The sequence below is a fragment of the Dipodomys ordii genome, unplaced genomic scaffold (assembly GCF_000151885.1).
Source record: "Dipodomys ordii isolate 6190 unplaced genomic scaffold, Dord_2.0 Scaffold111, whole genome shotgun sequence".
NCBI lineage: Eukaryota > Metazoa > Chordata > Mammalia > Rodentia > Heteromyidae > Dipodomys > Dipodomys ordii.
Window position 1 is genome coordinate 8,681,573 of NW_012267327.1, and position 14,447 is coordinate 8,696,019.

The following is a 14,447-nucleotide window of genomic DNA, read 5'->3' on the forward strand; positions in this document are numbered from 1 at the left end:
AGCAAAGAACACTGGTGTTTGGCCTTATGAGACAGACAGGAATATGCATTTTAAACTTCATATTGATTTGGCATTTGGCATTAGGCATTCTATCAATCTGTCATAGACTGATGCCAGTGAGAGTTATGAATGAGAGTCTAAAGGCCAAATTTAGGGTAGTTTGTACTGGTTATATGTGTGTGTGCACATATATATATATATATTTTCTTGGAGCTTGAGTAATTTTAAAGTGATTTTCATATTGTATTTTAAGATAAATCTCTGTTAAATTGATTTTTAATTCTAAGAATCTTTTGTTCTTAAAGTTTCATCTAAACAGAATAAGACAAGATAAAGATATTATCCTGGTCATAGTTTTTCCAACTGAGCTTGTGCAGAAAAATAGTATTGCAAAATAAGAACAGTGCATTTTTGTAGACATTGCCATTTGGTTTAAATGAATGTTGGGACTCAGCATTTGCTAACTTTTTGGGTTTTTTTTGTTTTTGTTTTTGCTTGTTTTTTGTTTTTAACTCAACAAATGAGTTGCTATTCCAAGTCTTATCATTTTCCTCTTCTATCTCTCAGGAGACATTTGTGTCTATACTCCTAGCTGCTTGATAAGGCAGAAGGCTCAGAGTCCTGAGTGTAACATTCTGTTTAAGAGCAAGACTTCTACGTGAGGTCTACTACTAACATCTCACTTTGAAATGACTGACCACTTTTGAGTCAACTTTCAGGGTCTTCTCTGATCTTCAATCAGGCTCTTTTTCCTACCAATCCATCCCCATTGCAAAAAAGGACACTGGAGAAGTAGTGTTTCCTTCTGTTAAATAGAAGCCTTCTGTAGCCATGGCCCCCTCATTTAGATTTTATATTGTTATAATCATTCATTCTATCCTCTCTCTCTCTCTTTTGTTGGTCATTGCGCTTGAACTCTGGGCCTGGGTGCTGTCCCTCAGCTCTTCAGCTCAAGGCTAGCACTCTACCACTTGAGCCACAGCACCACTTCTGGTTTTCTGGTGGTTTATTGGAGATAATAGTCTCACAGTCTTTCCTGCCCCAGCTGGTTTTGAACTGTGAGTCTCAGATCTCAGCCTCCTGAGTAGCTAAGATTACAGGTGTGAGCCACCAGTGCCTCATCATATTCTCTTTTCAAAACTCTCCATCACTCTCTTCTATCTATTCTCACTATATATATATATATATATGTATGTATGTATGTATGTATATATACATGTATATGTGTATGTTATATCTATGTATATATACATATACACATATACACGTATACATGTGTGTATATATATATATATATATATATATATAATTCACTCCCATTACTGTATTTTCTTTTTTTTTTTGGTTGGTTGTGGGGCTTGAACTCTGGGCCTGGACGCTGTCCCTCAGCTCTCCAGCTCAAGGCTAGTGCTCTACCACTTGAGCCACAGTGCCACTTCCCCATTACTGTATTTTTCTAATAGGCATCAGCAGCAGGTTCTTACATCATCTCTGCTTCTTAAAGAGGGCACCACATGTGTCCTTTGCATATACGAAGGCCATATGAGTCATTTGCCTATATGAAACAAACAAAACACTCACACCAACAGATAAGAGGTCACAGAAAAGTTCTTCCATTTGTAAATCTTTCCATAGGCCTCAGGACTGAAATTCTTAGGATTTCTTTCAGTGTGTATATTCTTACTTTTGTGTAAGTTTACCTTTTATAGATGAGGAAATGATTTTCATGTTTTCACAAGAACTTTACCAGTTTAATTGTGCTGAGTTAGGCCCTGCCTTGGCATACTTACTGAAAAGGACTAGGCTGGCATTGGTGACCCCCAGCTTGTTGGCAGCCACGCAGGTGTAGTTGCCATAGTGCTCCTCAGTGACGTTGGTCACTGTCAGGGAGGACTGGCCCTCCGTGCTCTTAATCTCAAGGCCATTGGCACTGTTTATCCTAAGAAGGTAAAACAAAAGAGTTAAAAGAAACATGGATGAAGGTTTTACCTTAGTAATTCCTTCCCCATCTTTTTACCTGGGGGGGGGGAAAGAGAGAGAAATCAATTAGAGATTGATTTCCCTGGCAAATTCCCCATTGTCACTGCAGAATTCCTAGGATTGGAACTGATGTCCATTAATAGAGATGGTTTAGGAATGGATGTCTTCCATTTGCCCTGAATTTTGCTATATGAGACAGACATGCTGGCAGAAAGTACCCATGGCATCACATTCATCAGTTTCTATTATTTTTGAGCTTTAGTCTAAGCGTTATAGGCCCTAAAGCACTGGATACATTGATATTGAGGCAGATGCTGGTGGCTCATGCTTGTAATCCTGCCAGTCGGTAGGCTGAGATCTGAGGATTATGGTTCAGTGCCAGTTCAGAGAGGAATGTCCATGAGACTCTTATATCCAATTAACCACGCAAAAGCCAGAAGTGAAGCTGTTGTTATAGCAGTAGAGCACTAGCTTTGAGAAAAAATGCTCAAGAGCAGCATCCAGGTCCCAAGATCTACCTCAGGACTGGCACAAATAAACGGTAGCATATATCTAGTTCTTATATTTATAACCAACACAATTGATCTCCTACTATTTGTAAAACTGGTTATAATGGATGATATTTTTGCAAGTAAACTCCTACTTGGAACCCAAGTTATATAAAATAGATAAAACAATGTTGAAAAAAAGTTGTAGCATTTTTCATAAGAAGCATTCTGAAAAGTCTCATGAAGGCTCAAAGTCCTTGGGATACATTTCAAAAACCATTATCTTGAAAAAAATATCAATAGGGTGACACAGTTCCAAAGTTTATTGTTTTTGTTATTCTGTTGGGGCTTTGTATGGAACACTGACTATAGACAGAACAGAGAGAGATTAAAGAAAGAGAGAGAGAACACAGAGAGAGAGAGAGAGACTGAATAGGAAAACTTGTATAGTGTAGGGCTGCACAATTACAACTAAGCTTGGTTTTCATTGGCTCTCTTTGGATCCCCAGTATGGTGAGGGGGAAGTTGAGAGTTGAGGCATGGTGGGTTTGACACATACCTGGTGTCATCCCGGTACCACTCAAAGTCAGGTGCAGGCACCGCCGAAGCCTCGCATTTGAGTGAAGCTTGTCGCCCCGTGGTAGCCTCGTTGCTCTTGGACTCTGTGATGGTGGGAGGATCTGTAGGGAGGACAGGCACATGGGGTTATAGGAGAGCCAGCGGTCTTGCCAGACCTTGCATTCAGAAAGGAATTAGGAAGGAGAATCTGCTTGGAGAGAGGCAAGAAAAGAGTCATCTGCACGGTCCACACTTTTGCGACTTGTGATTGGCTAAATGGGATTGAGCAGCACAAACTAAACAGAAAGGAGAGCTGAATAATGAAATGTGGACTTGTTCACCTAAATGAGAGACTGACCAGTATGATGTGGACATGGAACCTAAGGTCTGTTTTTACCTTCTCCAATAAGTCCGCCAATAGTAAATTGTAATATTTACCATTTTTATTTTCAGATACTAAGTGATGATATCAAAAGACTTGGACTTTTAAATGAATAATTTGGCTATTTTTTCTTTTGTTCTTTCTGTTTTTTTTTTCTTTCTCAATACTAGTTGAAGATGGCTTAGAACAGCTTAATGAAAACAATAGTCTTTTCAAGTCTAGCCTGGTAATGTCAAAGGGATTCAGCAACAACAAGCAAAAACCTAATATTAGGTGATGATTTCATCTCCCTTCTCCTACAAATGATCTGCTTTTTCTATGATCCAGTGGGAGGTACAGTTTGTTGTCTCTCCTAGTGCAGACAAGACTTCCTAGTGCATCCCTTCCCTTCTCTCATTGTCCCTTGTACATTCCATGTTCCCTGCCTAGGATAGGGACTGCAAGTCTATATAGCAGGCTTGAAATGAGCTGAGAAGTATTTCTGATATTCTATTTTGATTCCCAATCCTCAGACCTCCGATACCCTCAGTAGCTAGGATTACAGGCATGACTCTCTGGCACCTGGCTAAAGTGGATTTTCAAGTGCAAAAATTCACCTAAAAGCCAGGTGCAGGTAGCTCATACCTGTAATCCTAGCCACTCATGAGGCTGAGATTTGAAGAATGTAGTTTGATTCCAGCCTGGTCAGGAAAGCCTGTGAAGCATTATCTTCAATTAATCACCAAAAAGGCCAGAAGTAGATCTGTGTCTCAAGTGGTAGAGTGCTAGCCTCGAGTAAAAAAAAAAAAAGATCAGGGACAGTGTCCAGTCCTTGAGTTCAAGCTCCAGGACTGGCAAAAGATAAACATTATTATTTGTTAACAAATAATAAAAATCTACCCAATTCTACTACTCTTCTGCATGTGGATTTTGAATGATTTATTCAGTTTTACAAAACTGTTTTCTCAAGTTTTCCATCTATAGCTGATTCAGATTACCTGAGCTTAGCAGGATGTACAACATCAAGCTAGTCTGCAATTTCCTTCCCCATTTCATTTTCCTATTAGCATCTAAATCTTTGTCACTTGGGGGTCAGGGAAGAGGAGTGAGAATACTTTTGGAAACCATCAGCAGCCTGTAAGTAAATAGGCAGTCATAGCAGGGATTTTTTGTGGTTATATTTTAGACATATCTGCTTATGTATGATGTAATGGAAGAACTCTAGACCGGAACACAGGACTTCGGTTTGTCTGTGTAGACTTCCCATGTAGACCTTTTAATTACCTATAAACATTCTTCACAAATAGGTAGTATCATTGTAGCCTATGTTTTTTCATTTTTGTACTCTTAATTCATTTCACTTTTGGACTGTATGTGTTAAGAGTTAGAATTTACAGTCAAGGAAATGTAAAATCTGATTTTCTTGATTGTACTATTAGTAATAAGTATATTCTGAGTGAATAGCTGTACCAGTTGAGCCTCCTCCCCCATTTATCTTTTAAAAGGAGCTAGCTTAAAATGATCACCAAAGCTCTATTTTAAAATCACTCTGAAAAAAAAACTGGCTGTCTAGGCCATGAGAGCACATCATTTTAAAGGATGACACAAGAACGAGATTCATTTGAGCTGGTAGGTGAAGTCTTGGTCTGGGGATGAAGCACACATTACAGGTTGTGAACTTAGATTTAAACTTGATGGGCTTCAGCTTGAATCCTCCCTCTGCCTTTCCCCCATTGTTCTTCCTCATTAGAGTTTTTAGTACTTTGCTCAGATTCACACTGCTCAATTTCTTCTTGAATAAAATCTGGAGCCAGTGGCAGGGAGGATCATTAGGGAGCTGGTGAAGGAACTTTATAGATATTCTACACTGAGTTTGACATAAAAGATCTGGAAAGCGGGGAAAAATTTGACATATACATGGCCTTAGAAATGATCAAAGCAGCAATAAATTCAATGTGAAGAAGTGGCAAAGAAAAAGTTTCGTTGGTAGATTGGCTTACATGGTAGTGTACCTGCCCAGGCGTGAGGCCTTGAGTTCAAACCTCAGTATGACTCCCTCAAAATTTAAAATAAAATATTTTTAGGAAAGCTTGGTGCTGGGTGGTTCATGGTTGTAATGCTAGCAGCTTGAGAGGCTGAGATCCAGAGAATCATGGTTTAAGATCAATCTGTTTCTAAAAGTTCAACAGGAGTCTTCTCAACCCATAACTGGCAGTACAGTAGTGGTATACACTGGATGCTTGAAGCTACAGGGGAGGTTTGAGGTTGGGAAGAAAAGTCCTCAATTCCATCTCCACAGACAGGGGCTGGGTAGTGTTTCAGGAGTCTGTGACTCCAGAGGTGAAGGGAGGCCTAAAAAGAAGGTGAATAGTAGCTCAGGCAGGTGCCTAGGTGGGAAGTAAAGTCTAATCTGAAAAATAACTTGTGAAAAACACATTTGGAAGTGTGGCTCAAGTGGTGGAGCACTAGCCTAGCAAGAACAGGGCCCAAACACAAGTATGGCTCAAAATTTTTAAAAGTATTAAGAAGATAACACCACATCTGGCTGGTCCCCTTTGTTCTTTTGAGACCACGTTTCAGGAAGAAATCCTAAATTCTTCTCTAGTTCTCTGTGCTGACAATCTGATTTGAGCTTTCCCCTAGCTGTCCTGGGAGCAGTTCCCCATCCCAAATTAGCCAAGTTCGGGGAGATAAATTGGACACCTTGTGGTGCCATCTCTAATCACCTTTATCTCTAATCATGGCAGGATCCTGTCTCCCAGGCTACTCCTTGACTTCTTTCTAAATTTGTTTGGAAACCGACTGTGTAAGAACAAGCTATTCATTAGTGGACCAGGGGCCTCCTCGTGGACCAGTTGGCAAGAGAGTGGGGTTGAGCGCTTTCCAGTGCTTTCATCTCAAGAAAGGATTCCATTGGTCAATTACCAAGGCCAACCATTTGCTTCTCTCTTTCACAATCTAGGAAATTTCTTGTGCCAAAGTAAATTCATAGGTGCTAACAAGTGTCGGAAGAGTTGAATGTTCCTAATATTTCTCAAATCACTCCATGGTGCAGGTCTGTTCATTTGTGGCTTATTGGAATGAATATCCAAATCCCTCTTAATGAATTTTGTATAGGTGAAACTAGGAAAGATTATTACAACTCAAAAGGCAGTATGCCTACTGTAGTTAAAATAATACATGTCCTTGCTCACAATATGATTATAATAAAAGCATCACCTTATTAAAAAGAATACTGCATAGACAGATCCATTGTTATGCTGTATATGACTTTGGAAAACCTTCTAATTGTCAAAGGACTCTTTGAGATTTTATTACTTCAAAGTTCCAGGTTCTGAAAATATTAATAAGGGGCTTTCTTATTCTTATATTGCAATTACAAGACTTTCCATTAGAATGGCTAGGCTAACAATAGAAGTGACCTAGGAAACAAAATGTTATGCATTTAATCTTCCTCATATTGGAAGTAATTGTTCCAAAGGATAAAATTTGAACAAATGATGCAGTTTATAGGCATTGCAGGCATGTGTTAGCATTCTCTGAGGGTGAGGTATTCTCTTTACAAAGTAATATCCCTGGAAAATAAAGTTTTAACTTTATCTCATGAATGAGAAGACAGCTATGCAGAGGGGTAGTGATTTGTCCAAATGACCCTGACCTAGATGGGGAGAGGAGTAAATTTTTACCCAGGTTTACCAAGTTAACTATTGAATCTCTCTGCTCTGGTAATTCCATTTGAAAGAATTCTTTTAGACAGCAGTGGATTACAATAAAGGAAAGTGTGATTGATAGCGTGAATGGTCTATGTGATGGATCCCTGTTCTTTGCAAGGTACCAATACTTCACAACATGAAATGACATAGTGGATAGAATTCTACATTAGGAGTGAGCAGATGCAGGGTGCTTCTATCTTTCATCTAAGATGCGTTAGAGTTGTGTGATCTAGACATGCTCTCCTACAGCAGCTCATGTGAGTGTAGATGATGGCATCTACACTGATAGCACATAGAGCTTTGCAAATGAAAGCATACTTTTGAGAGTACTTTCAATACCTAACATGATTATACTTGCTTACTTCTTTACATACTCATTTAATTTGATGGTACTGGTTTGAACTCAGGACTTCACGCTTATTTCAAACACTTTCCATTACTTGTTCTATGATTCCAGCCCTAACTTTGCTTTTGTTACTTTTTTCAGATATGGTCCCAAGTTTTCATCCATGGCTATCCTTATACTGAAATCCATTTATGTATGCTTTTCATTATTTGTGTTACAAATAGTCTTCAACTGCACTTAGCTTGTTGGTTGAAGTGTGGGGGGTTTCTTTCTAAATTCTTGGCTCAATCTGACCTCAAACTCAGTCTTCCTCATCTTCACCTCCCATGTAGTAGGATTACAGTAGTATGCCTTCACACTTGTTCTCTTTCTTAAAAAAATCCCCTATCATTCACATAAAAAATAAAGAGGGCTTTGGAGTTAGACCTGGGTTGGAGTCCTGAGTCTTCCACTCACAGATTATTTGACTTTGTGGTGGATGGTGCCCACAGAAAGTGCTTTACTTCTCTATATAGAAGTAATATCAATTTTCTTCCAGGATTAGGGAGTAGTGGTGTAACAAGGCAGCAGAGGCAGTGGGTGCAGACAACATAAAAGGCATTGTTCCCAGAGAGTTTCAAGACATAGGAAGAGGTACTAGCAATGCCACACTAAATTATTAAACAGTTTGAGGCTGACCTTGTTTAGAGAAGACCGATTGGTGGACCACCATTAAAGTAAGGACTAAGTGATTGTGAAATATCTGGGGGTAGACATGGCATTCAGAAAATCATGGAAAAATTGTCACAGGAAATGTGGGTACTCTGATTCATGCTCCCAAAGCTGGCACAATAGCTCTTTAACCTCCAGGTTTTACTGTGTGTATTTCTTGTGTGTTTCCTGATCCCTTCCCAAATGCAAGGATAACCTCTGGTCAGCATGGGGATGGAGCTGCAGAGCCATGAATCCACAGACAGGGTGTTTACTCTTCAGTCTCATTCCATATTGAGCGGCTGTTTCCCTAAAGCTTCCCCATGAGATGATTTTGAATGAAAGCTCGGAAGAGTGCAGTTAAAATGCAGGTGTATCATGGCGATTACCTGTGTCCCCAGTCCCCGGTGAACATGCCACAGTGATCTCTATTTCCCCTGACTCAGGGACTAGCGATACAAGGCTGGGCTGTAGAAATGCCCCCCTCCCCTGTCTATTTCTGCTGGCTCTGTTGTCTGCATCCATTACTGTGAACTCAGAGTTGAGTGCAAAGGGAGATAAGGAGAGGAAGAAAAAGTTGTAAAAGCATGACAGCAACAAAGCCTATTTGGAGAAGCAGTTATGGGAAAGTAGACAGATTAGCTTGTCCACTCAAGATGGGTTAGGCTTGAGTGCTGAAGACAGCTTCTAAGGAGAAATTTTCCAGCAATAGAAGAAAAAAAAGTTCAATCAAGGAAGAGAAATAAAATAACCTGCGTTTATTTAGTGTTTACTGCATGCTAGATATGAACTTGGGGATTATGGACACTGAAGGAAAGCAAACTCCTGAGTAGACACTTTGAATACACTTGGGGACCTGGAGCTGAGGATTATACTGGGGAGCTGCCCGGGAGGGACCTAGGGCTTCTATCCACAGGAACTTCGAAGCTGCCGTTGTGGAGAAGATACAGGAAGTGAAAAGCCCAATTTCATAAATTCACTAAGCTGATTCAATGGAAAATATTTTGAGCCACTATTATTTTAGCTTTCTATAAAAATCTGAAGCTCCCTACTATCATTTCTACCATGTAGAAAATAGATTTTTGCAAATAAAGTGGCAACGTAGAGTGCTGTAGACCTGCCATAGAAATGTGTTATGCAAGAAAAGTTCTAAGAAGAGGATGTAGAACCCAGCTTGCAAGCTCAGGTGGAGAAATTGTTATATCTCTCTTCCTTCCCAAGCTAGCCTCTCTGTGTTCTGCAGCAAACATCTAGTAGCAACTGGGTAACTGAATTAATACAGTGGTGGGCAGATACTTGTGCTAGGGTTTCTATTTTTAATATTTTATTATTATTATTATTACTTGTACTAGGGCTTGAACTCAGGGCCTGAACGGTTAGCTTTTTTGTCTTAGATATTTTTTGCTCAAGGCTGGTGCTCTAAAACTTGAGCCACAGTTTTGTTTTGTTTTTGTTTTCAGTGGTTAATTGGAGGTAAGAGTCTCACAAACTCTCCTGTCCAGCTCTGGCTTCAAATCTCAATCCTCAGACCTCAGCCCCTTGAGGAGTAGCCAGAATTAGAGGTGTGAATCACTGGTTGCTAGCTTTAGTATTTCGCTCTTGAGAGATCCTTAGGTCTGTTCCTCCTTATTTAACTCTAAAGCTTCTCTTTTGAAAATGAAGAGAAATCAGGTTAGACAACAGAGCATTCATCTAGTCCATAAGCTTAAATAAAGTCATAAAAATGATCTTTAATATTTCTTTGTGTCTCAGATCTTGGAAGGCAGACTTACTTTCTTAAATCATTTTGGGGGACATCATTTACTCAGTATGACTAGATTTAGGAAAGATGACTTTTTTGAACAGAGTAATTGCTGTGTTCAGAAGCATAAACATAGTTTATGAAGTTTGAGTTAAATAAAAGACCATTCTAAAAGGAAATTGCTATTAGAACATGCTTCCTGACTTGTAACCAGTACCATTTAAAAATTTTGAAGGACCAAGTTTATCTGTGTGTTTCTACCTCTTCCTAGAGTAAACATTTGCTGAGCAATTTTTGGAACACTAGATATTTCTAAGTCCTAGTGCTCAGGACATACTGAGTGTTTGATTAACTTTTATTACAGCCTCCATATAATTTGTCACAAGATGTCTTTTATAGAATCTTCAGGTTCTGTCTGTATTATTCTGTGATTCACTCCTCACTAGCAAAAATTCACATTTTCATGAAAGTCTTTTAAAAAAATTATCAGTATTTTCTCTATTCTAAATTACACTTTGGGGACATTGAAGAAGGAGCAATGTCAGACTAATTGCTCCAATAATAATAGGGCCCAGGCGGCTAGCTTTGATCTTGGGAGCCATCTGCAATCCAGACCACTTTGAAGTTTCATACAATGGAAGCATAAATATTTTCTATTTACTACATGATTGGACTTTCAAAAATCTAATTAAGTTGAAGGTCAATTAAGAGAAAATTAAATCTTGACTCCAAAAGCCAGGAAAAGAGGTGGAAGATGAGGGCCTGGTTATGTGTACATAAAAGGAGCTAACTAACCTAATTATAAACTTATATAAACACCCAGAGAAATTGCCTTTCATGTGAAAAAAAAGGACCTAAAGCATTTTATAACATTGAGATCATTAATGTGTCTTTGAAACACACCCAGTACTGGAAAAGAATAGTAATACTGACATTTCAAAATTCTATTACTAAAAAAATGTGGAGACAGCTAGGGATAAAAGCAGTCCACAGCTCATCAAATTCAGCCTCTTGCTCTTGGAAATGTGGATCATCAACGTGTATTGCCATGTCTGTTGGATTTCTCAAATGAAGGAAATTTCACTTTTCCTGTTTTAAGAGGCGGAAAGCTGGGGCATGTGCCAGGGAATGGGGTTTTCCAACTTAAGTGGAGCCACCTTAGGCAAGATTCCTAACTAAAGCATTACAGCATTACTTCTTAAATTTTCAATTAAAGACTAGTGATGCCTATTTAACTTACAAGTTTACTGTGGTGACTAAATATCACTCACATACATATGTATATATATCTGTATACACACATACACACATATATAGTTTTGTTTTAAAGTTGTTTGGTTTGGTTTTTGGGAGTACAATAGTTTGAACCGAAGAGCCCATATTTGCTAGGCAGGTACTTTACCATTTGAGCTATAACTTATGCCTATAAATAGCATGTGCGAATGTCAATTGAATGTTTCACACAGTAGGTACAAAGAATTGAAAAATTCCTTCCTGCTCCTGAGTGCCTGGGCTTTAGAATCAAATAGATCTGGATTAAGCCCTTTTCTTGCATTACATTTCTGTGTTGCTTTAGGATGGGCAATGTTTATTCCTTGAGGTTCTCTTTCTCAGATGTTGAAATGAAGCTGATTTTATCTGCCTTGCCCAGTTTGTTGAGAAGAGTGTGTGTATATATTCTCTAGCTCAGTAAATGTAGGACATAAAACACATCATGGCCTAACACTTCCTTTCAAATATGGCATAAGATATTTGTGCCTGTGGGTATACACGTACATGTGTATGCTTGTATTTGTAGGATATGTGTGCATGTGTATTTGGTGTGGTATGCATACATATGAAGTGCACAGAACGGATAAGAATGGCTAGGATATCCATTTAACCCTGTCACTGACCAAGGTTGTGTACCCTGGTAAGGAGAATTTGAATGACATAGAAAGACACTCCTAACTGACTAAGGTAAACAAAATTCTCTTTATTCCTTTGCTGGGTGACATACATCTTATAGATCCTTCCTCCCTCCCGGTTTTGAACTACATCTAAGGATCCTTTCATCTGACAAGTTCAAAGTATGCCCTCTTATGATGCATCTTAGTGAAATCTTCCTTTCTGAGGCCCAAACTTAGGACAAACAGATAGCTAAAATTAACTTATCAGGCGTCCTCTGTAGCCATCATGTTATCTGACCCCCAAGGGTTTGAATTTGTTCCCAAAGCCAATTAGTTAAATAGCAGCTGATAAAATACAATCTTGGGATATTACTGGCTGACAAACAGTGCATTAAGATAGAAATCCCAGCCAATGCCTCTATGAGTTGGTGCTTTTCCCAAAGTAATATGACCTTGGTTCCTCCATCTCCCCAACCCCCATCTCCCCTTACAACAACAGTGACTGCACACGTGCTAATGCCGTCTGATATCTTCTCTTAATTTTTGCAGCTGGGGTAAAAAGAGAGAGGCTATTGTTAAATGGATTATGGGTTATATTTAGAATTGGTAGAGTTGATTTATCAAATTCAAAGGCCAAGTCCTGCCCTTGGAGGTGTGCAAGGTATAAATGTGCAGCCCTGACCAGAAGAACATCTGCTTGTTATGCGAAGCTCTTTTGCTAATGGAATCTGCGAGCTCTCTGGAGGTGGAGGTATGCCCCGGGCATGGACAATCTGCTGCCATACTCACAGTTCACAGTGACCTTGACTTGTTTGACATCCGCCGAGGAGACTTCGTTGGCAGCTTTGCACTCATATTTGCCTGACTGCTCCCTGGTAATGCCCAGAATCTCCAGATATTCTTCTTCTCCTTCAAATTCTCTTCCTGAAAAAAGAAAGAAAAAGAGTTCTCACCATTGTTTTGTTGACATCTAATATATTCAGCAGATTGCTTCATTTCTCCTTTTTAAAGAAATAAACCCATGTGCTTTTTCAATAATTTGACAATGTGCTTTGCCAGCTGGTCAGATTCCATAAAAGTAGACCTCAAGACAAAAAAAAACCCAACCCAGCAACAACAACAACAACCAAAAATATGTGAAAGTAATCAAGTGTTCTCAGAAAACACTGGTAAAAGACTGGAAAATGGAGCTGGAAGAGAAAGAAGCTGCATAACGCTATGATACCTAAGTAAGTCCCATGGAAAACACCTCTGCCTCCATCTTTCAGGGAGCTGGGGGCTTTCACAAGTCTCACTTCAAGGCTGTACTGATCGCAAGAGTGTTTATACAAGCATACATGTTGGTTATTGGTGGAAAGCTTAGAACAAAGTCTAGGAGGAGGGAAGGGTACTCGGAGGGGATGTGATTGAAAGAACTGGCATCACCAGTTTGACCTTACACTAAGGTGGTTATGAGGAGAGAAATAGCTTCCTTTTTGAAAGCATCATGCGTGTTCAGATTGGATGGGATTCTTTTCAGCTGTAGTTTCTGTCATCATTGAGGCCTTCAGGTCACTATGTAGATCTATGAGAATGTGCTGTGAATGCATGGTGAGCTTTGTTACAGACCATGGATCCCAGAGCTACAAGTAGGATGCTCTGGGATTAGACATAGAGGCCATTTATAGCAAGTTGGATATGTCTATTCTAGTAAAGAAATATTAAGACAGGCATGCTTACTTAACCTCTTCTTGTGTGGAGTGTAACTAAGTAAATGACCTTTCTCTTAAAGAAATTGAAATGAATAAAAACATGGGAAGGAGGAAGGAGAATAAGAGGAAAGAGATAGTAGAAAGAAACAAGAAGTTGATCAGCAGGAAGAATTTAGCTAGAACCTGGCAAGGAAGGCCAATGGACTTTAGTGGTAGTTATACGGGATAGTACTCACTCTTAAAATTTAAAAACTCCACTGCTGATTGGGTGAGGATAGAACAGCTGAAAGATGTTAAAGAACACAGTTCTGCCACCATGATGGAACCTTGCTTCTGGTCATCCCATGCTAAATGGTACCAATTAATAGCTCTGCTCAAATGCTACAAGCTGTTTTCCTTTTCTGGAAATTCCCTGATGCCTAGATCAACATCACAGCCAGTCAGCATGGACATGAATCCGCTCTCCAAATGTGTCAGCTAAATCTGCTAACGAGGCTCCCAATAGGACATAGGACCTCTTTCATAGCACTCTGTAACACAACTGTCAGACATGCTCAAAGCCTCAAACCTCTGCCAACTGTCAGGATTACTAGTTTTGAAGAAACTTTGTAATGCCATCAACAGAGAGTCAATAGTAATCTAAAGTTATTTGATTCTGACATTCCACACATTATCTGGCACATGTGCTACTGAAAATGTTGTAGAAGTTTGGTCTGTGGTATCTAGCTGGATATTATTTACAGAAAGTTAATTTATCCCCCCTTCCTTCCCCATATTTGAGCAAGTAGTCAGATTTATAGTATAGAAGGGCAATACAGGGAGGGAAAAAACAGAAATATCAGAGTAACATCACTTTATGGGATGAGCTGAACAGGATTTGGGCTTGGAGGGGAAAATTCTTTTGTATGTACTTGCATTTCTAAACTGAGAATTGTGTCATCTATTCAGGGCCACATACCTTCTAGATAAAACAAGTACTCTGAAGACTGT

At 39.3% G+C, this 14,447-nt stretch overlaps 1 protein-coding gene across 2 annotated transcripts in view; it reads right to left on the minus strand.

Annotated features, from left to right (window-relative positions):
• Lsamp (limbic system-associated membrane protein) overlaps positions 1-14,447 on the minus strand; it is a 600,188-nt gene that overhangs the window by 28,667 nt on the left and 557,074 nt on the right. For both annotated transcript variants that reach the window (XM_013028532.1, XM_013028533.1), the window contains exons 4-6: positions 12,556-12,690; positions 3,028-3,148; positions 1,791-1,939 (exon numbers count right to left, since the gene is read on the minus strand). In XM_013028532.1, the coding sequence (XP_012883986.1) occupies positions 1,791-1,939; positions 3,028-3,148; positions 12,556-12,690 (405 nt within the window). The remainder of the gene's footprint in view (positions 1-1,790; positions 1,940-3,027; positions 3,149-12,555; positions 12,691-14,447) is intronic.